At 38.0% G+C, this 23,835-nt stretch overlaps 2 protein-coding genes across 4 annotated transcripts; one reads left to right on the top strand and one right to left on the bottom strand.

Moving 5' to 3' along the window:
• Positions 1 to 3,485: 3,485 nt before the first annotated feature.
• Positions 3,486 to 13,524, top strand: clcn5a (chloride channel, voltage-sensitive 5a). Of its 3 annotated transcripts, none has more exons than XM_027156726.2 (12): positions 3,489 to 3,651; positions 4,207 to 4,385; positions 5,424 to 5,572; positions 5,810 to 5,909; positions 6,335 to 6,645; positions 6,798 to 7,004; positions 7,146 to 7,226; positions 7,480 to 8,025; positions 9,823 to 10,009; positions 10,130 to 10,528; positions 11,047 to 11,263; positions 11,528 to 13,524. In XM_027156726.2, the coding sequence occupies exons 2-12, from the start codon at positions 4,241 to 4,243 to the stop codon at positions 11,616 to 11,618; spliced, it is 2,433 nt and encodes an 810-aa protein (XP_027012527.1). In that variant the 5' UTR covers positions 3,489 to 3,651; positions 4,207 to 4,240; the 3' UTR covers positions 11,619 to 13,524. The 3 variants fall into 3 exon arrangements, with proteins under 3 accessions (XP_047661588.1, XP_027012527.1, XP_047661587.1); XM_047805631.1 differs by lacking the exon at positions 3,489 to 3,651 and adding an exon at positions 3,672 to 3,832; XM_047805632.1 differs by lacking the exon at positions 10,130 to 10,528 and having other exon boundaries at positions 3,486 to 3,651.
• A 1,070-nt stretch (positions 13,525 to 14,594) lies between these two features.
• On the bottom strand, positions 14,595 to 23,617 carry tnfsf10l3 (tumor necrosis factor (ligand) superfamily, member 10 like 3). The gene is made up of 5 exons (XM_027156733.2): positions 22,930 to 23,617; positions 20,560 to 20,709; positions 18,506 to 18,542; positions 18,303 to 18,398; positions 14,595 to 17,489 (listed from the first exon to the last, which is right to left on the bottom strand). Exons 1-5 carry the CDS (start codon positions 23,200 to 23,202, stop codon positions 17,032 to 17,034), a joined length of 1,014 nt encoding a protein of 337 aa, XP_027012534.1. The 5' UTR covers positions 23,203 to 23,617; the 3' UTR covers positions 14,595 to 17,031.
• Between the last annotated feature and the right edge of the window lie 218 nt (positions 23,618 to 23,835).

A 23,835-nucleotide genomic window follows, 5' to 3' on the forward strand; every position in this document is an offset into this window, starting at 1 on the left:
TCACAATTTAAATTTGAAGGCAGGAAAAGTCCAGTGTATGAAAAGGGTCGAAATGTTCTGTGTGTCAATACATGATGTGCTTTCCACCTTTTACACTAAGGTCAATATGTGCCTGGTCCAGGTCTCTGAAGCACAATAAAATTTCTCTCAGGTTATTCTGCTCAGGACAGAATAACCTCTTTTTTTTCGTTCCAACCCACCATTATGTTCCTTGTTCCTATAGTGGTTTGATTAAAATGGAAAAACAATGTATGTTGGTATGTATGTACTCCAGATGTGAGTTAATAAGCGACGAATAAAACACAACACGGTGTGCTGCTAATAATAAATAACGAGCTGGTATGATCTGTCCCAACCCTAAAATTGATTGTTTTCCATTAACAGCATGTCTCAAAGTGTTTTCTGGGTCTTATACCACAACAATTTTCCAAAATATTTAAATCATTTGTAGTTTGTACAGATAACTATAACCACCCGTCCCACAGACTTCTATCTCTGCTCCCCTCAGGAAGACGTCTCCGCAGCATATGATCCCACACCAGTCGACTGAGGGATAGCTTTTTCCCTCAGGCAATCGGACTAATTATCAGCCATAACTAACACTGGACTATACACACACTGCATTCATACTGCATTTGTACACACTGGACTATACACACACTGCATTTAATTTAATATAATAATCTATCTGACAATAAGCTATCTGTACCACAGGACATTTCTGTATCTGTACAGTCTGTTGCACCTTAACATATTACATATATATAATATTTATATTTATACTTATACATATATAAGTACATACTGTATATAATGTGTAGTGCATTGTAAATATGTCTAGTAGTACACTGTGTGGTACTGGTAATGAGCATTTTGCACATTTTTCACCTGTATGTAAATTGTTCTTAATTTCTGTTTTTTAACTACTGTATGTAAATGGTTCTGCAATTTCTGGAGCTCGCTCCCAAGAATTTCACTCACCACGGCACATGTGCTGTGGTGATGTGACAATAAAGGTGACTTGACATGACTTGACTTGATACTCCCTCATTAGTCTCTCTTTTTTTTATCTCAATTCAAGACTTTCCATCTCATTGTTACAAAGAACTGACACTGGATACTCTGTCCAAAAATATTAAATAATGAGAGAAATCCTTGGAGAAATCATCACTGTATCAGTGATTATCAGGGGTATATCAGAGGTTAGTGTTATAGAAACTTAACACCTTCTAACCAAACAGAATTGAGCATTCAGAAGCCCTGTGGTTTAAATAAATAATAATATAGCATGGGCACTTTTTACCAATCTTTGGTAAAGATACATAAAATAGTTTTACATTGTTTTAGATGATCGTTCTAAATTGTACCGTAAAAATACTGTAATGAATACTGTAAAATGTACTGTAAAAATTTAAAAATGTACCATGAGAATTATAAACAAACTTTAATATATAATTAATTATTGTTCATCATGTGACTTTGCATGACCTGCAGCACTGTGTCATCCAGTTCACTCTAACAGAGAAACGGTGATTATGCAGTGGTTGGTCAGTTCCAGATCAGACTAGTCACAACCATTTCTAAACACTTTGCTTTAAATAGCCAATAAGGATTACGCATCACACATCACACATAGGGCAGTGGTCTACTCTGTGCCCTTTTACCCATTAACCTACTTACCTGTCGGGTCTCTCTATATCAAGCTTCTTCTGTTTCTGTCAAGTAAATGACAAAATGTTAAGCTTTTCTTTCTTTAGTCTATATGCCTGTCATTGGTTAGTTGTGTCTGTTAAATGAAACACTGACTGTAAAATTAAATTTTAACATAAATATCTTCAGGTAGGTATATATATATATATATATATATATATATATATATATATATATATATATATATATATATATATACAATCCAAAGTTGCCACTTTACACTCCAATAGATATGATAATGTATTTTGCACACTATATTTTTATTTTCTTACATTTTCTTATTGTATATGGGAGTTTATTTTTTTGTCCTAGGTATTGGCTTCAAATGAGATAAAATATCAAATATCTGTGTGTGTGTGTGTGTGTGTGTGTGTTTGTGTGCGGGGGTGCGTGCGTGTCTGTGTGTGTGCACAATTCACAAAATAATAGGAAACTTTCTAACATTTGAAATTAAATTTGTATTTGATACATCATATTTAAATTGGTATACGGCAAACCTTGACAGCATATTAATTCTTTATATGCTTTTAAGAATTATAGTGTGTTAGGACCCACAGCTGTAGGCACTCCATATTCACTGTGTGTAATGAAATCTGTATATACCCTTTTCACTCTTTATGGCCATATTATAAGTTGTATACATCTGTGTCTATAATACATTAAACAGAATTTTAACCAAAATGAAGTGTGATGTGTTGCTACACTTTAATTTTTACACATGCATTATTTCATTTGTAAGAGTACAGTATGCAAAACTTTAACAGCAAATAAAATAAAAAAAAATAAGGCTTGTTTGTGAACAGTACATGAGTGAGTAATAAGTAGTCAGATAGCTTATTTTAAAGGAGGACTTCAACTGCTCCATTTCTCAGATGGGAGCCCTTACAAGAAGTTCATGACCAGTTTCATCATCCGCACATGTGCCAAATAATAGCAGTGTTCAAGGCCTTAGTGCTCACACCACTTGACTGACCTTAAACAGTACTTTAACATTTAATTTTTATGTACACATTGTATTAATATTTAGTATAAAGTATAGCATATAGTGTGTGTGTGTGTGTGTGTGTGTGTGTGTGTGTGTGTGTGTGTGTGTGTGTGTGTGTGTGTGTGTGTGTGTGTGTGTGTGTGTGTGTGTGTGTACGAGTTTGCTTTGTTCACCTTCCTCAGTTTCTTTTTATCTTGTAGTTTGCCAGATACTGAGTATTGGCTTCACAAGAGTCAAAAGGTCAAATAGCTATCTACATCTACTGGTACGTGTGTGTGTGTGTGTGTGTGTGTGTGTGTGTGTGTGTGTGTGTGTGTGTGTGTGTGTGTGTGTGTGTGTGTGTGTGTGTGTAAAAGCATGCTCCATGCGTACTTTGGCCTGGATTTGTGATCCTGTGAGAATGCAGCTGATCACGCTGGCACTCATTTGTCTGTACAGAGCTAACAAAAGAAAAAAATAACTCATGTCATGTAATAGCCACGTGTGTGTGTGTGTGTGTGTGTGTGTGTGTGTGTGTGTGTGTGTGTGTGTGTGTGTGTGTGTGTGTGTGTGTGTGTGTGTGTGTGTGTGTGTGTGTGTGTGTGTGTGTGTGTGTGTGTATTTCTCCATTTAAATTTATACATATGACGTGTAGTTCATTAATAATTTAAGAATTTACCTTATTGCAAATTGCAGTTGTAAAATATGGATAAAAGACAACATTTTGTAATATTGAAAATAAATAAATAAATAAATAAATCAGAAAGCGTTTTCTGTTAATCGACTATCGAGTCACTGTATGCGTCTATCGACACTCGATTAGTCACGTCTGTCGGGGAAATACAAGTCAAGCTGGCTGACTAAAACTAGCTAGCGTAGCAACTAGTAAGATAATATTTAACCGACCTGGCAACAAGTAAATATGTAACATGTTATAAACTTGGTTAAAACATATCCCGAAAGTGCTGAACTAAGAGGTAGGAATTTCTGTTTCGGGTCACGTAGTTACTTTAATGTTTTTCTCTAGTTAGCTAACATATACGACGGTAGCGTTAGCTGTCAGTGTTTATCTGACTTTCTATAATCCAGCTAGTTACAGTAGCAGCTCTTATGTACATCATCTGATATTTATTAGCTGAAAACAGCGGCTCAGTTCGAGTTATGTGTTTACTGAGTTGCTCTGTTGTCTCGGATGTTGTTATGTCGTTGAGGGGGAAAAAATAGCAAAGAAGTTTTGTTTGCTATCCAGCTTTAGCGAGTCTGAGTCTGATTCTGATTCGTGAAGGGCTTTGGTAATCGGATATAATAAGGAAGAAGTGGATTTGCATGACTAGCTATTGGATCATAATTAATCAGATGTCGTTCTGTTCTTTGTGTTTTTCAGTATTACCTCCCAAAATGTTCTTGTTTTTTAGTATTTCTTTAAAAATTTCTTTTACAAATCTACTGTCTGGATTGAAATATAGGATTAAGTCACTCCAGCTCAGCAACTTTACTGTATGAGGTTATATTAAATCAATGCCTAATTACAGGACTGTCTGCTCTGGCCGCCTGTGGGAAGTGAGGATGGAAAACTCTGGCTATGTTGAGAGCTTTCCTGACATGCACACGGCCACTAGCAGTGATGAGGATCTAGTGGAAATTGCTGGGGTCACTCTGGATTTCTCCAGTACTGAAGATGTACCTCCTTTAGACCGGGACTTTGGATCAGGTAGTTGTCTAAATGACACCAAGATCAGAAGGCTATAACACATGTTACATACATTTACTGTACATTAAAAGCATTTAGCAAACGCCCTTATTCAGAGCGACTTACATTTTTATCTAATTTTATACAACTGAGGTTGCAATTGAGGGTAAAGGGCCTTGCTCAGGGGCCCAGAAGAGGCAGCCTGGTGGACATGGGCATCGAACTCACAACCTTCCGATTAGTAGTCCAGCACTTTAACCACTTGGCTACCACATCCCTCCATACATACGTACATACATACATTATATAACCTCAAAATTATTAGAACTCTCTAGCTACATTTTGTCCATATTTCTGCAGGAAGTGGAAATAAGCATTTTATGCGATAATAGTTTATACTTGGTGCTGTTGAATTTGTGTTTGGTGATGATTCATTTAATATCGCATCAACCAAGACAGAAGTGCTGGCTGTAATTCAGAACACACGTTTATTATTGGACACACGTTTCTACACATTTCTTGTTCAAGAGTTTCCAGTCAGCTGTAACTTTGTTTTGCGACAGAGGAAAGTGCTCAATGCAGCCAGATTTGCACAAGTTTTATTTTGTATAGTTAACTTTGATAGAATCTGGTGAGAAAATGTATAACCTGTAATTATTGGAAAATTGCTGTGATTTTCTGTTATTACATTGTGATATAACACCACACAATTAGAATCTCTAAAATGTAACAGCTGAAAGCAAGGCAGAATCACACCGATCACTGATGTATTGAATGCTTTGATTTGCTAAAGAGTAGCAGCAAGTATTTTGAAAAATGCTGCCATTATTATATAGCTGCCTATAACAGCTATATTTAACAATAAAAATAACATATAATATTTGCAATAGATAGAATACGTATCACAGTTAACTATATTATTATATATCACAGTTATAATATTTATTGAATTCATGTTTTTACATTGTTCAAATCTATACCTTAGTTATACCATTAAAAAATGTTGTGGTCTAATTTAAACTTTTCTATTTGTATTTGTCTAACACCCTCATTGTTAAGGTGCAAGTGGAGCTGGGAATGGACTTAATGGGGTTCCTAAGCTGATGGATCTTCTAGACGAGCCAGTGCCTGGAGTGGGCACTTACGAAGACTTCAACACTATAGATTGGGTGCGGGAGAAATCCAAAGACCGGGATCGTCACAGAGAGGTTGTGTATACTACACTACAGCAAAATATGCCTGGGGTGTAAAATCCAGTCTCTATGGTGGCTAGGCTTTTTCTTTTCGACCATACAGGATCACCTTATATATGCATCATCACAGCAATGAGTTTGCTCTTGTTGAGTTGAAATGAAATGCTTCAGCCCTTTTAACACCCCTGAGACTATAATAATGTCCACTAGTCTGTTTTAGAGGCACTGATTGTGCATGACTGTATTTTGCAGATTGCCAGTCAGAGCAAAGAGTCTACATGGGCTTTAATGAAGAGCATCAATGACGCATTCTCTGGTTGGCTTCTCATGTTATTCGTTGGACTGATGTCAGGTTAGTTATCCCCCCTTTTATGTCATTGAATTAATAACTGGACATGAAGAAATGTATTCGTACAATAAATCATTCACACAATAAATGTGTTGTTCCTGAAAATCCAGCAGAATTGTAAAACTCAGTTGTTTCATATGAATAATTTAAAGTAAAGCTGGCACACTATCACTTTTCTTTTCCAGTGTTGCCACTGCACAATCGATACTGTTTAAAAGTTTTAAAATATCTAAAGCGCTTCACAGTTAATATTACATTGTAATTATAATTTTGTGTGTAACTATAAATCTAGAAGACTGATCACCGTTATTGTTCCAATATACCGGGATGACATTGTTTTAATTATTTTTAAATATCACACAGCCTTAATTATTGTAAGAGATTTTATTAATGAATCATATTTCCATTTTGCTTTATTCGTTGTAAAGGTGCTCTAGCTGGTGGGATCGACATCTCTGCTCACTGGATGACCGACCTCAAGGAAGGAGTATGTCTCATTGGCTTCTGGTTCAACCATGAACACTGCTGCTGGAACTCCAACGAGACCACATTCCAGGAGAGAGACAAGTGTCCGCAGTGGAAGAGCTGGGCCGAGCTCATGATTGGCATCAACGAAGGGCCCTTTGCTTACATCATTAACTATTTGATGTATGTGTGCTGGGCTCTGCTCTTCTCCTTCCTTGCAGTGTCTCTGGTTAGATCCTTTGCCCCTTATGCCTGTGGCTCTGGTATCCCTGAGGTACAATATCAAATTCGTTTCATTTTGGTATTTTCCATGTTTTGCAATATTTTTTCTATTTGTTCCTCACACAGAGGGTATCTTGTCCTCATCATTCATGATATAGATACATATTTTTCTGATAAATGTTGAACTGTCATTCTTATTCTCAGATTAAGACCATTCTCAGTGGTTTCATTATTCGCGGTTACTTGGGCAAGTGGACCCTGATGATTAAAACAATCACACTGGTGCTGGCTGTGTCCTCTGGCCTGAGTCTGGGCAAAGAGGGACCACTGGTCCATGTGGCCTGTTGTTGTGGAAACATACTGTGCCATCTTTTTACCAAGTACAGAATGAATGAGGCCAAAAGACGAGAGGTGAGTGAGATGGAGAGAAATGGATGTGGAAAAATATCCTGAAACTAAATTGGGAATTTGGGAGTTTTAGCTTAACTTTAAACCTATGCTTTGTATACTATTGTAACCGTTTCATTTATTCTGTGTGTGTTGTTAAATCAGGTGCTGTCTGCTGCTGCTGCAGTCGGCGTTTCAGTGGCATTTGGTGCTCCTATCGGAGGAGTTTTATTCAGTCTGGAGGAGGTAAATGACCTCTAATTTTATGTGAAGTGATTTTGATGCTTTTTGTGAAATAGAAGGCTCTTGGGATGTGGTAGCTTAGTGGTTAAGGCTCACCCCATGTCCACCAAGCTGCCACTGCTGGGCCCCTGAGCCAGGCCCTTAACCCTCAATTACACAGTTGTTTAATATGAGATGGCCATATGCCATAGATGTTTTATAGTCAATAAGATCACAAAGTCTAAGTGGTTTCTCTCTGATCATTTCTCTCCTGTAGGTGAGTTATTACTTCCCCTTAAAGACACTGTGGCGTTCTTTCTTCGCCGCTCTTGTGGCAGCCTTCACGTTGCGCTCCATCAATCCATTCGGAAACAGCCGGCTGGTGCTGTTCTATGTGGAGTTTCACTCCCCCTGGCACCTTGTCGAGCTGGTGCCCTTTGTGCTTCTGGGCATCTTTGGTGGCATCTGGGGCGCTTTCTTCATTCGGGCAAACATCGCTTGGTGTCGGCGACGCAAAACAACACGCCTGGGCCACTACCCAGTCTTGGAGGTTTTGGTTGTGACGGCACTCACAGCCGTGTTGGCTTTTCCCAACAGCTACACGCGCATGAGCACCAGTGAGCTCATTTCAGAGCTGTTCAATGACTGTGGCTTGCTCGACTCCTCTCAACTGTGCAATTACGCTAATGTAACTGACATTAAGAGCAGCAGCAACACCCTGCCTGACCGACCTGCTGGCCACGACGTCTTCACAGCCATGTGGCAACTGGCACTGGCGCTCGTCTTCAAGGTGCTCATCACCGTGGTTACCTTTGGCATGAAGGTCAGTTGAAACACTAGCTCCAGCAACTTAACTATAATATAATAATATAAAAAAGAAGAATATAAGCTAGGATTTTTTTTGTTTTATTTGTTTAAAGACTAAATTAAGCAAATTTAATTAAAAGAATTAGCAAAAAAAAAATTCATTTTAATCTGTATTATTTCAAATTTTTGAATTCTAAAGAAAAGGGTTCTGTTACAAGAATATTTTATGAAAATGTTGGATGCTGACATACAAATAAAAAATTTTTAAAAATTCCATACAAAAAAAAATTCCCATAGTCCCCACAAAAAAGTCTTTCCCATACTGTCACTGAAAATTAGGTCTTGTTTTAGAGGATAAGAATTGGCAGGTTTACTACAGTTGTAAATGTATGTCAGGGAAAATGGTGGAGCTTGTAAATCTGGTTTCAAAACTGCTGAACTGTAGCCATAGTTTCAGACCCTCTTAAGGCAGTTTTTGTTTTATGGTTTTGTTTTGAGTATCTTTGTAGAAGTATATGAAAAACCTGAAGTTAAAGACTGATCCATTTTTTTTTGTATTTAGATTTAATGTTGTGGATAAATGTAAAATAAAGTTATCATAACAATGTAGGTTTTACTTAACTAATTGAACGTTTTAAATTCCACATATTAAATATCAAGCCTGCCGAATGAAATTTAATATGCCAGTCATTACAATGTTTTATTTATTACCGAGCGTCACCCGTTTTAAAGACTGATAAATTTTTTTGTATTTAGATTTAATGTAGTGGATGTCCAATTTATCACTATCATCAATTATACCAAATAAACTGACATTTCACACTGATCAACCTTCACGCTGGCACCTTGGCTGTTTCAAAGCACATACAATTGAGACTTCTTCCATAAATGTAAAATAAAGTTCTCATAACATTGTAGGTTTTACTTAAAAGGTTAAAGTACACCTTTCTTAATGGGTTAATATTATTTATACCTACAGTAAACAAGAAGCCTATGTGGTTAAAAAAGATTTAAAAAAAGGTGTTAAGTGAAAAGCTGAAAATTTGTGTCTGTATCAGTGGCATTAGTCGGCGTCACTAGTGTACAGTAAGTGCTTTCCGTAAATAGAGAACTATGGGATGTTTCTATTACTTGTGTATCGAATGTTATTGTGTCAACTCATTTTTGTAGCTCAAGATGTTTCCCTGCATCAGATTAAATAAAAGTGTTTATTAAAAGTAGTTTTAATGAGAATTTAATTTCACTAATATGGATAAAAGCCTCCTTGAATGTAACAATAAAAAACATCATGCAGATGTTGTTGCTGATGTGTTTTGTTAAAGGCGGAAACTTAATGGGCCGCGTGAAGTCGTAATCTGATTCTCAGAAATAATAGATGTACTCATTTTGTCTGACAAGTTTACAAGCTGTATCTGTCTCTAGACAGCTTCTACTACCAAATAAATAATTGGTTGGGAGTGATGATGTATTTGACAACATGTGTTCCCCATAGAAATGTAAGTGATTATGTATTTAAATGACAATTAATCTTATTTTAAGAGGAATTGAACACCATTTGGCAATTAATGTTTCAGTGCATTAGTGTGTATTAAGGTCCATTAGGAGCATGAGGCATGTTTTTATACTCACTGCAAGGACCCTTAATATTCAGCATGAATGTAATGAGTAGTTGATGATGATAAGTAAACTTTTTCTTTCTAGATTATATACTATAAATGGATTTGTTGTGCTGATGGTTTCGTAGCCAGGCTATGTTTTGTGTGCAGTTTTAAATCCTTGTCATTTTTTTGACTGGATATTTTTTGCTATGCAGGTTCCCTCAGGTCTCTTCATCCCCAGCATGGCTGTGGGGGCGATTGCAGGAAGGCTGCTGGGTGTGGGCATGGAGCAGCTGGCATATTACCACCATGACTGGGTTATCTTTAAGGGCTGGTGCTCACCTGGGGCAGACTGCATCACACCAGGCCTTTATGCAATGGTGGGAGCTGCTGCGTGTTTGGGTAAGAGATTACCATCTGAATTATCGGTACAGTTTGTTTTTGTTTTGTTTTTTTTCATGAAAAATGTAGCAGAGATGTGTAAAATATAAGCAATGAAGTCCTTCCTTCTATTTTCTGAAGGTGGTGTAACTCGGATGACGGTTTCCCTGGTAGTCATTATGTTTGAGCTGACTGGAGGTTTGGAGTACATTGTGCCCCTAATGGCTGCCACCATGACCAGTAAGTGGGTGGCAGACGCACTGGGCCGCGAGGGCATCTATGAGGCCCACATTCGTCTGAACGGCTACCCTTTTCTAGAGCCCAAAGAGGAGTTCAGCCACAAAACACTGGCTATGGATGTTATGCGGCCTCGTCGTAGTGACCCCCCACTCTCAGTCATTACACAGGATGACATGAGCGTAGAGGAGGTTGAGACTCTCATCGCTGATACATCTTACAGTGGCTTTCCAGTGGTGGTCTCACACGAGTCTCAGAGGCTGGTGGGCTTTGTGCTGCGCCGGGATCTAATAATTTCCATAGGTGTGTAATTTCTGAAACCAGCACAGCTGAACCTGAGACTTTCCAAAAGAAAATGCATATTGAGTTCTTTTCCTGTCTTGTATATTCCAGGAGTCTACAAATTATAAATGTATTAGTTTGCCCACTAGGGCAATTATAAATATATTAGTTTGCCCACTAGGGCAACAGCCAGATCAGTTCAGCCTATATGTGTAGTGCAGCAGAAAGCAGGCTTTAGAACGAATAGCTCGCTCTCTCTGGTTACTTGGTTAACGAAAAATATTTTGATTTGGAGAAGTGAATAAAGAATATGATACAGAATTTGCAGGTTTCTCTTTATCCCATATTGTAGCCCATTGTCTAGTGGTTTTGCGGTATTAGTCAACACATTTAGACTGATATAACATGTTACTCTTTTCTCAAATATATTTTAATACTGTTTATATTCTTTTACTTTGAGCGCTTCACATCATCATAACTGTCAACTTCCCTAGAACATAATTTTGTTGATTTTCTTTTGATGTTAATTTTTTCTGCAGAAAATGCTCGGCAACGACAGGAGGGCGTGGTGAGCACATCACCGATTTTCTTCACAGAGTACACGCCACCTCAACCCCCTAACTCCCCCCCTCCCCTGAAACTACGTGGCATTCTGGACCTCAGCCCCTTCACAGTTACTGATCACACAGCCATGGACATTGTGGTGGACATCTTCCGCAAACTTGGGCTGCGCCAGTGTCTCGTCACCCATAATGGGTAAGCAAGTCTTTATGAAATCAAAGCTGGTATTTTGGAGCCTTAAGTATGAATCTCTACAACTGCAGACACAAAAGTAAAAAAAAAATATTATAATTAAATTATTTGTTCAATTTATTATTATTTAAATTTTACAGTTTATCATTTGCATCTAGTCAAATGATCTCTTAAAAGAACAGGACAAACCTCAGTGTGGAATAGTTTTAGTGAAGGAAGATGACATTGAATAGTATTTAATATCTTTTTTTATCTCTTCACTCACAGACGCTTACTGGGAATCATCACCAAAAAGGACATTTTAAAGCACATGGCTCAGATAGCCAACCGTGACCCAGACTCCATCCTCTTTAACTGAAAGCTGGCTTTTGTAATATCAACCTCCTCTCCGAATGTGTCCTCTCAAAAAAAAAAAAAAAAAAAAATCAAAAAACACCTGTCTGATTTGCACTACAGACGTCAGTGCTATGTTGGGAGTGCACTCACACTGTGACGGTCGTTTTCAGGTCCAAGGTGGACACCTCATGCACTACAGCTTAATCGTTAAACTTGGCCAGATTATGACTCCTGGTTATGAAGTCCTGGTTTCCAAGTTGCAAGTAGCTAATTTGTCATAACATACCATGACTATCAGTTCGTCCTGAAGAAAACGAGTGACGGGTTAGCTGAGTGGATATGCATGCACAATCCCAGTCATACACATTTCTTAATGTAGCTAAAGTATATTTAAATTAGTACAAAATGAGGATAATTGTGTTGTGAGCTAAATCCGTGATTGAGTTCATTCTTTATTGAATACAGCTCACGGATGTGTGGTTGGAGACACATTACAAGCAATTAATAATTCATTTCATCTTACTGATTTGCAATATTTCTGTCATTAGTTTTGACATAACTTTAATGAATGAGCTAAAAACCCAGCATCAGGTAACTGCATGTGGACATCTGTATTTGTTTGGGTCTGCATAAATGTTCATGTTTTTTACATAACTGTGACTTTGACCTCTTGAGCAGGTAGCTAATTGTTTATGAAGGTTAAAAAGAAACAGGTTTACAGCATTGTGAAATATGGGGATAAGGTGATTTTAAGGGCGTTTTCCTTCCCCCTTTACAGGTGAGTCCCGTGGGGGTTTGCACATTTACACGTTCAAAATCTTCTGATCTTAACCCCTTATGAGTCGAGTCTGCAGGGCAGCTGGGCATTCCACTTAGACTTCATTGGCTGTTTTGTGGCATCATATGGATTTATAACTGGGTTTGACTGTTCTGCCCGGTTGCTTGACCACTGTTGTCCTTATATATATATATTCTCTTTACTGGAAATCTCTTTAACGATTGCTTTAATTGTTGATATTTGTCATGTTAATCAGCACAGCCCAGTGGTCATGCACCAATCATATACTATGTCATTTTGTTATATTTTCTTCAGGTGTGTTTAGACAGCATATGATCAATTGTAGCAGTGGTCTCTCCACTTGTTAAAAAAATTGTATTACACTATATTCCTCAGGATATGATGTATGCATGGTTGAAAACTTTACCCATATTTTAACCACATCCTTAATCTCGGTGTTGAAGATAAAGCTATTTTAAAATATCTACATCTTATCCAAAGCATTAGTTACATGAAGTGAAGGTTGGAGGTGTCTGAGTGTGTTTCTGACTGTTCTAAATGGCTGCCTGTTGCCACTGCTCTCAGTCAGGTGCATAAGCCAATGCTCTTATTGTTTACGTCCTCCAAAGACACATTCATACATATTGCTTTAAGCTGTTCATAAATCCATCAAGGGCTAGGGTTATTACCAGTATTTATATACACAAAACCTGATTTCCAGATCAGGTTTTTGTTTTAACACACTTGAGAGCTCTGAAAGCAAATTGTGTTGGATCTGCCCCTTTAATCGCAGCTGTCCTTATGTACCACGGTCTGACATCAACTCATCTGTTTTCAACTTACCGTGGACCGCACTACAGATCTGCATACATCACAAGGCCACTTTTTTTGCCAAGCACTCCATTTGAAAAGAGCATTTTGGTACTTATCTTGTCTTAAGAATATATTGTCTTTAATCAAATGTTTGTACTTGTTTAATTCTGATTTGTGTATCTATTATGAAGGTTTATGTAGTCCTCTAAAATACGAATGTATCATTATCACAGTAATTTATTCATTAACACTTATAAGCCAAGTTCTGATTTGATCTCCTGTGATTCCATTGTCTCTAAATGTGTCACTGTGGAAAAAAAAAGTTGTTTTGCACTTTTCTGGCTTAACTGCATTTATTTATTTGATTTATTTATTTAAAAACCCTTTAAAACACTTAAATACTAATAATGAGGTCAGACATTAACTGTAGGTTCAACAAGTTGCAATTATTTGCTTTATATTTAGGCTGAAATTTACATAAAATCAGGCGAGTGCCTGTTGGTATTTTCACAGAGCTTATTCTATCAGTTCCACATATTTTTATTTCCCTGCCAAAGCAGAAACTGCTGCTGTTGTTGATCTGATTATCAGCAATGTTCTTAAAGCAGTCAGTTACTTCAGACTTCCTTTTTAAACTAGGTATAGGCATGTTATTATATGTTGTTACAATTGCTGTAGAATTTATCAATATGCTTCCATAGAAAAAATCTTCTGAACAGCTCAACTGGTGAAAATATAACAAAATTTAGTAACTGAGTCAAGAGTTGATTCGTGTAAGCTGAGATAAATGATCCGACTTACTGAAACGAGAGTTAGATTTCCAATCCTTATAGCTGTAGCACTTGGGGACATGGTTTAGTGGGACAAAATAGTGCATTGTTTGTTTTCTCATGTAAGAGCAGCAAAAAAATCCCACATACGTTCCCTGCGTCTGCTGCTAGTCATATATCTCTTCACTTTACATACTGTATAAGGCTTTGTGGACCCCTGACTATCACACGTGTGCTTTTGTTATAATAGCCTCCACACTAATGGGAAGTCTTTCCACCAAATTTTGGGGTTTGGCTGTGGGGATTTTATAAAATATTCTTTGAGTAATGCAATACCCTGTCCTGTTGGTAAGCACATAAAGCCAACAGTTCCTTGAAAGAAAGAAGTCTTTGTGCGTAATCTACACTGACACACTAACCAGACTTTTCTGTGTGATTTAAAGTCCAATGTAGACTTTAGGATGTTTCCCATGTGCTCTTACTTCTTCCCACTGGCAGCATGGAACACCACTCACTCCAAGACAATTCAAGTGAGGGATTAAGGCATGAAGAGTGAGAGAGAGAGTGTCGGTGAGTCATGTGGCCTCAGGCTGATGCACATGTGAGCATCTGGATCTATTCAAAGACCACAAACATCAACATAGGAATGTCTTTTATTTTCTTAAAGAGCCTATTTACAATTCAGTGCTCAAGGTCATTAAGATATACCTGGCTTGTGTCAGCTGAAATGCCGGAGGAAGAAAAGTAAATTTTTAATTGTACTTTATACCGTACTTCAGTGTTTTTGAAACTGAATACTTATAAAAGAAACAATCCATAAAAGAGAAACCTTTTGAATCTTAAAAGTCTTTTCTCTTATTCAGTAACTATAAAGTAACTAAAGTATGTACACTATACACACGTTATAAGTTTACATTATAAAGAAACCTGTACAGCTGAACATTCGTGCATTCTCTAAACAGCCAATCATGTGGCAGCAGATGGTGCATGAAGGCAAGAAATCATGCAAATGAGTGTGATCTCTGTGACTGTTTGGCTAGGAGGTTGGTGCCAGATGGGCTGGATTGTGTATTTCATAAACTGATGATATCCTTCGAATTGCTGTGGCTGGAAACGGGTTGTTTATGAGAAAGATCAGAGGAATATGAACAAAATGGTCTGAGCTGACAGGAAGTCTATGGTGAGCAGAAAACCAGCACAAAACATCCAACTTTCAGGCAGATTAAGTTCAACTGCAGATCACATCAGGTTCTAAACCTTCAGCCACAAACAAGAACCTGAGGGCCTGACTCTCTAAAACTGAAGACTGGAAAAAGACCAAGTGATTGAGAAGTCTTCAAAGGTCCAGTTTGGCTTAACCTTGTGCTGATTATAGACTCAGATTCCTGTTCGTATCAGTTTTTAATGCATTAGTCTACTTACAACTAGCAATTTTGTGACTTTCGATTTCATAGTACATTTTGGTCTAGATACAAGTAAGATTTTGATCTATACTTCTATGTATAATTTCTCACTGCTTTTTCCACCCTGTTGAAATCTTTGTTGTATATTGAATTGTTCCATTAAAAATAACTAGTCATTGGCTGCATTCTACAGCTGGATTTTAAACATCTGCTTAAATTTGAACATGCATTTTGCACAGAACCAAATGAACCCATAAAATTGTATAAACGAATGTATGTTAGCAAGAATACTAGTAAATAAAAATATTAGACAGTCAGTTGTTATTTAGTTTCAGTTAAATTATGGTTATGTACTTAAGCACCCATTTCAGCACATAAGGAAATTAATATCCTCTCACACCCTATAGGTCAGTAACTGCAGTACATTTTCTTCTTTACTCCTGCACTGGAGGTATGAGGATGATGAAGTATCAGATGGCTACCAATTTAGCATTATGCAACCTGCATGTCTGAACCTATACACGCTCGTCTCTAAAACACCCTTAGACTATGTGATGCTGTTGTTTCAGTATAGAATAGAAAAGAATAGAAAGTCCATATTAAAAAAGGAAATATTGATGAGCGAGGTCAGGAGGACAGGAACACAAATAACCACTTTCTTAACCGTGGTGAGCAGCAAAGGGTGTCCTATCCAGTATAGTGTGCCTAATAAAGTGGCTGGTGAGTGTATATGCTGAGGAAGAACGTGACAAGTGGAGCTTCAAGATGGTGTTACAACTTAGAATTGCTTTTGCCTACAATGTGTCCTTTGTCCATTCTACTGATAAGAGTACGAGATATTGTTAGAAACCACTCAAACAAGTCTGGTTACTACTTGACAATATTTTTAGTGAGCGTGTTGATTTAGACATGCTTTTTGTATAGTGTTAAACTATGGGTTTATGACTCACATACAGTATGTGATATTTTTTGTAGATGAAGGCAGTTTCATTCATTCATTCATAGGAACTGTTTAAATGATTCAGTGCAAACCTTTAAACATTTAAACGTCTGAGTTGATTCTTTCTGTGGGAATGATTGACACAATTGATCTGATTCATTCATAACACTAAAAGGGTATGAGCATCACTGATGATTAGACTAGTAGCTCCAGTGCAAATAGAACTAAAGAAGCAGACTTCAACACAAAATATATTTCAGCTCGACTATATTCAAAATAAAGGAAAAATATATTTTTTGGACAAAGTGGGTTTTGCTTATCCTAAATGTAAGGCTAAATGTAAATTCATGAAATTCCTCAGCTGTGTTCCCACAAACTCTGGACCACCCATTAGTGTCCTATTCAAGGCCCCACTGTGCATTTGTGAGGAAAAAACTTCATGCCATTCATGATGCTCTTTAGCAAAGAGCAGTGATTACTTAAAGACATCTGAGTATGAGTTTTATCCTGGATTTTTTAGAATCCATTATGAAGTATCCTTCTGGGTTTAATAGCTACATTGCCAACAAGTCTGCACCCCATTAGTCTGCTGTTGAGTCATACGCTCTCACATCATGGAGATTTTTGAATAAACAGGAAGTTTTACAGATCCTTCCTTATTCCACCCACTCCCTTCCTTTTTCTCACAGTCTTAACACTGAACGCTTCAGAGACTCCCAAATGAGCAGCGTTCATGGGTCAAAGCGAAAGGCTCCGAAGTAACTGGACGAGTCTTCTGCATGCACTGCGGTAGGAGCAGACACTGAAACGAAGATCTCGTCTCCTGCTCGCAGCTCGAACATGCCTCCTTGGTAGATGGAGTGCAGGGCGTTCTCGCTATCCGGGGACCAGCACTTAGTGCCCACTCCCTTTAACAGCTGAATGGGTTGCACATAAGCTGTCTTCTTATACACACATTGCACAACCTGCTGGCTCTCTGAGTTGGACTGGTGCTCGCCATTGGACAGTGTGAGATACCGGAAGTAGATCTGAGCATACAGGTAATAACGTCCTGTCTGAGGGATTCGCAGGCGCCCGTTGGACAATGTCATGTTGTGCATGTGCGAGCCGAAGCTCTGGTTTCCCCAGGAACGTACAAGATGGCGGCAGGACTGGTGGAGGTCTCTTTGAGGAGTTAAAGATGTTGGGCCTAAAAAAAAGGGTTACAATTTAAAATAAACATTAACATTGCATGCATTAATGGTCCATTAATATGAATCCATTATTTGTGAATCATTGTTTGAGACTTGGGGTGGTGTGATGGCCAAAAGTATATGCACCTGACCATCATATCCATACTTGACAAATCCCTACTTTGCTGTTATAACAACCTCCACTCTTCTGGGAAAGCTTTCTATCAGATTTTGGAGCATGGCTGTGGGGATATGGATTCATTCAGCACAGTCTGAGTTACAGTTCATCCCCTTACATATAGGCTTATATATACGGTCATGGTCAGCCATCTGCAGCAATGTAGTATAGGATTTAGTATAAAATGTTAAGATTTGTTCATAAGAGTGCTTGTCATCTTACAGAAGAACAGAAAATCATTTGAATACCCCATAACATTAGAAAATGTGTTAATGTTAAATAAATATCTCGTCAAAAAAAATAAACTTCAAAATATTCACATTTTTGGTCAATTACAACACATAGACAAATACAAAACATAGACTATGATGTGTTTGCCATACATGCATCTGAGAATTAGCTGTAATTATAGGAATAACAGCAAGTGCATTAATATATACCTGTGAAGAATTTCACTGAGCTGTAACATAATGGCAAGGAAAAACTCCCTAATATGACATGAAGAAGAAACCTTGAGGAACCAGACTCAAGCCTAGCCCATCCTCTTCTAGCTGACATCCACTGTGTTTTTATACAGCTGCGTTTATAATGTCTGAAATATTTGAAATATGAGCTTACATTAGATCAGAGGTTTACACCCCAACACACACACCTTGTAGTCCATTGTCTCTGAGGGTGAGGTGAGCGGAGGGCCGCTGGTTCCCATCAGGAAGAACTTTCAGACGGGGCTCGGCTGTTTGTCTTTGCTCTGTGAGTCAAGTGGTTCAAGTCAAGAGGGTGAAGCAGAGCATGGCCAAGATGCACTTTTGAAATGTAATTTGTTTAATTTGTATATATTCAAGATTTCATGATTACCATGAAAGATATGCTGAGAGATGACATTTTCTGTAACCTAAGCAATAAATCAAGAAGAACTGTTAAAATTTACAACAATGAAAACATAAAAAAGCTAACAGTGAATATTAGTGTAATATGAATAACAGAGTTAAAAAGAATATAACAATGATAATGGCCTCCTTAAAACTATTGTGTTCAAATGTCTCCTATCATCTTCACACACAAAAATACACACTGCAGTGTAAAATGTGATACAAAAGGAACTAGATCCAGGAATTTTTAACACTGCCCACAGATAATAGAGCTCAGCAGGAGACTTGGGCTTTCACAGCGCCTCATAACAACATTCAAGACACGTTTATCCCCTCACACTCAGGCACAGAGTCTCTGAGAAAACAAAAGCCACAAGGACTGCAGGGAAATTCCTGCCAATAGGACAAAGAAGTGTTGTCATCATAAGTGATCGACTTTCCTTCATGCTCACATATCAAATATACAAGAAAGTTTTACAGATTATAGGTCATATCTGGAGAGAAGGAGAGAGAGAGAGAGAGAGAGAGAGAGAGAGAGAGAGAGAGAGAGAGAGAGAGAGAGTTGTGTGTGCGTGTGTGTGTGTGTGTGTGTATGTGTGTGTGTGTGTGTGAGAGAGAGAGAGAGAGAGAGAGAGAGAGAGAGAGAGAGAGTTGTGTGTGCGTGTGTGTGTTTGTGTGTGTGTGTGTGTGAGAGAGAGAGAGAGAGAGAGAGAGAGAGAGAGAGAGAGAGAGAGAGAGAGAGAGAAAACAAACCAAACTCAAAAGAGAAACATTGAAGAGAGAGATGAAAGCTCAGTGTGGAAGATATAAAATTCCACTAGATTTTTTGTTGCCCCAAAATGCAGCCTTATACATTTACACTGAGTAAACAAAACACAGGCCGTGCTCTTAAAAAGAAATCTTTTCATAAATATTGATCTATTCTGCGGTAGTTGTGGTGCCTTACAGCTCCAGGGTCTCCAGTTTGATCGTAATCTTTGGTTACCCCGACTTTACACTGCTCGTGTCACGTACACAAGAGTTTCATCCCAACCTACAGTCAATTCACACTGCATGGCACATCTGTATGAGTTACTCACAGCAAAGAAGCCTACTTAGTTGAGTTTTTGTCATGAGAGAAAATATAACTCAGTAATTTGTAATAATTCATAGAATATGCATAGCTCAAGAGAATCCAGAAGCCCTAGCCAAAAAAACACACACCATCTTACAGCCTATCTCCATTTAGTTCTCTGTAGAAATGTTCCTCAGCTTGTAACTAGCTACTCATGATAATAAAAACAGATATTAGATCAAGATGAGGAAATCGAATCCACCGTTGTCCTGAAGAGGGCGCTGATATAGACCGGATGTACATTAAAGCAGCTCAAAGTAAAGAAGAGATTGCTGAGTTTTGTTCCCAAACTGGTGTAATTCATTACAATCTGTGATTATAAAAGCTCTCACCTAAATGACAAGAGCCAGTGTGTCCCTGAATAACTGTTATACAGTGATTTAAAACTGTTTGTATTAAAAAATACAAGCACTTTGCTGTTCAACTTCAGGTTCAAAAGCAGCATCTGTGTAGCTTATGATTTAAATAAAGTGTACAGCATATAAACTGGGATTCTATTCTGCTTTCTTTACACACACACACACACACACACACACACACACACACACACACACACACACACACACACACACACACACAGTGGGAAGAAGGGCTCAAACCAAAGTCAGCAATGCGAACATCCTGGAATTTGACACTTCACTGAGGTGCCTCTAACACAGCTGTTGTGGACTGAAATCCCTTTTAAAATGCAACTGAATTATGTCTTGGCTCAACATATGATATAGCTTAACATGTGACACAACATGTGGTGTGAATGGTGCCTGTTGTTCGACTGACATCTCATTTATGGTGTATTCCAGCCTAGTGTTTCCCTGATCCACAGGGTAAAGTTCTTACTGAAGATAAATAAATTACAAATGAGTACATGACTAATTTAAAAAATCACTGTCCAGCTAGAAAAACCCAGAAAATGTATCCACATCTACCTTGGATATATATGTCCTAATTCCTTCAGCCAGTCTAATGCATGGTTCTCCAAAGAGCTGTACCAGACCATCTGGCACCTCCTGATCTTTCTCTAGAGCGTTCAGCAGTCCAAGACAGCGCAGTTCCTCAAACACACCCTGATTCCGCGCCTATCCGTCCACCAGAAAAAAATGAGAAACAGAGATTAAAAACAAAGTTACCCAAAGGATCATGTGGTCATACACAGTGCACATGGATGGAAAGAAAGAGCTGTTTAGAGCATAAGAACACATGCTCATCATGTAAGCAGATGTACTGAGCTGCCTGCATCCCTCTCTTCAGAGGAATTCATGCTGCAACACACTCAGAAATGTCATTACAACAAAACTGTAATAGAAATACTGCCATAAAAATGACAAACATGCTGTGAGCTGTATGAACAGCTCAGTTCTTCACACTACTATGTTTGTGGTGATTTTAACCATGCATGGGTGATAAGGGTGCAAGTGAGACTGAAAACTCATTCTGTAGTGTCTTGTTTCTCTGAACTTTGATTTTCATTTTGATATTGATGTTAAAAAGGAAGTCATTTAAGATGATCTCCTTAGTTATTCTGTATTTCCTACTGTATGCACCACTGGGGTACTCAGGCTGTTCATATTATAATAGTGTCTTATTACTGATATCGCTTACACCCTTACATGACAGGTGTGATGCTTTGGAAGTGTTTTATGCCACATTGTCTTCTCACAAACTTACTTCCTTTATTATTATATTTATAATAAAATTGTGTTAAATTTATAAGTTGTCAGGTTTCAGCAAAGAGTTTCCGAGTTTCCTCCTCCTGAAACATGTATAGAGAAACATGCCTTATTTTAAACAAATTGAATCTAGCTTAATTTCAATTAATTCCAATTGTTGTCAAACAAGAACTTGCACACTTTGGTATAAAACAATGACTGTAGCTACACTATCGATAAGAGTCCTGTCTGATGCTCCTCCACTGTAAATGTCCATAGAGTACAAACATGGACACATGATTCCCAATGGGCCTCTAGTGGCACTTTCTGCAGTTCCCATTTATAACTACAATACAATAATGACTTTATAAAGTTAAATGGGTCAGTTAGAGGATTCTGTTAGCATTTCAATGGAATTTACAATGCCTGGGGGCGTGAATAAAGATTACTTTTTATTGCAAGGCTGATATTCTACACCTTCCCCTACGAATAAGCCGCCACTGGTTAAACAGTCATCACGTCACTAGCTTCTCTTTTCTCCCCAACAAACTTTTATGTCTTGTACGTTTATAATTTGTATTGCACTGAAGCTATGAGGCTGGGTTTTTTTTTTGTCAACAACAAACACAGAAACAACTAAAACATATTTAGTAATTTCCAGTTCACCATTGTGCAAACAGCAAGTCACTAGCATATCACTTTAATAAACAACCACATGTGAGAATCTGATATGAATGCTCTGCTTCCCGTTTGTTTGGGTGAGTGTTTTAACAGCCGTATCTCTGTGGGAATGCCAGTCACTTGACACTATATTCATGGTTTTGCTCCCCAAGTCCTGTGGTTTTAGCAAGGTCAAACTATTTACAGGAGGGTTTGCATTATGTACTCAGAGTTAAGCATTGCTTCAATGCAGCCAAGGATCAGGCATTAGGTTGTGGATTTCCACAATTAGTGAAGTAAAGACTAGTGAAGTATTACCAAAAGTACCAAATTAGTGAAGTATTATTAATAGTATCCACATAAAGCTGTATATATATATATATATATATATATATATATATATATATATATATATATATATATATATATATATATATATATGTGTGTGTGTGTGTGTTATATAATGTGTGTGTGTGAGAGAGAGAGAGAGAGAGAGAGAGAGAGAGATAGATAGATAGATAGATAGATAGATAGATAGATAGATAGATAGATAGATAGATAGATAGATAAAAATTATTATTACACCTTAACTTGCAATGGATCACTAGGCCAATGTGCTTGGACATCCTGATTATTCAACATCACACATTTACACTTTCTACATTTTTTTTAGGAAAGTATATTTAGATCAGTGTTGGATAATGTCTCTACACACACACATGCAGTACCACATGCATAGGTCAGAAGTTCTCTCTAATACGTTCTAATACGTTCACACAGATAATAACAATGGAGTCTTTTTAGTTGAACAGCAAATTGTATGTGTTAAAGATGAGAATACAAGCAAGGGAAGAATTCTGGGAACAATAACCATGCAATGCAGAAAGGCTGCAAGCTAACACTCGAGCAAATGCATTTAGGAATGCATTTGTTTTATGATACCATGATGTTTTTAAAGACGATGTCAGGATTAAATGGATATTTTTTTACCTGAGCCACTGACATATTGAGATAAACGAATAATCCGGTAGTCGACGCGACTTGAAGAGCAACCATGACTATAAAAACGGTGCTTATCCATAACTTGGACGGCGCTTCCATGGGTATCTTCGGCTGAGCCATGATGATTGCGCTCGACTCGCTGCGCGGAGATCTCGGATAATCAGAGTCGGAGTTGTCCTCGGGTGCCAGAGCATTCCTTTCGGATGACTGCTCTTCACTGCATTCAGAAGAGGCTGCTGGAGACACGGATACTCCATCCATCACAAGTTAGCTGAAGAACAATGAACCCATAACAAATCACAGCACGCACCAGTCTGTCCACACCTCGTGGCGCAAATGTACTTGCGCATTTCCTTTATACAGTCTTGTAGCTTGAATTACAAACTCCAACAACTTTAAGAACACGTTTCCTGTTGTTTTCTCAGTAGGCAACAAATAAACATCTTAATATGGCAGTCAGTAAGAACAGCTTCTAGTATCCAGGCTCAACGTTCAGCCAGTCTTCACAGGGGTTTCCTCAGGGTTTGCCTGTTTTCTTTTTTTTGCACTAATTGGACTGGATCAGATCAATTTCCCTTGAGTTGTGAATGTATCACTGAGTCTGTGCACAGTGCCATGGAACTGACTGGTTTCCCATCCAGGATGTCATCCTGGGTTATGCTCTGGATCCACTGCCTTCCTGCTCTTACTGAATGTGAATGAGTAATAGTACAGTTTAATAGGAAGGGACATGGATTCATGATGTTGGAATGATGGGACACAGATGCCAGTAAATGACTTTAAATGTATAGTAAATCGTTTTCTGTACTGCTTATCCTGCAAAGGGTTGTGCAGAGGATGGAAACTTTCCCAGCAGACCCAGGAGACCACAATCACATGGTCTGGACAATAGAC

The sequence above is a fragment of the Tachysurus fulvidraco genome, chromosome 21, assembly GCF_022655615.1.
Source record: "Tachysurus fulvidraco isolate hzauxx_2018 chromosome 21, HZAU_PFXX_2.0, whole genome shotgun sequence".
NCBI lineage: Eukaryota > Metazoa > Chordata > Actinopteri > Siluriformes > Bagridae > Tachysurus > Tachysurus fulvidraco.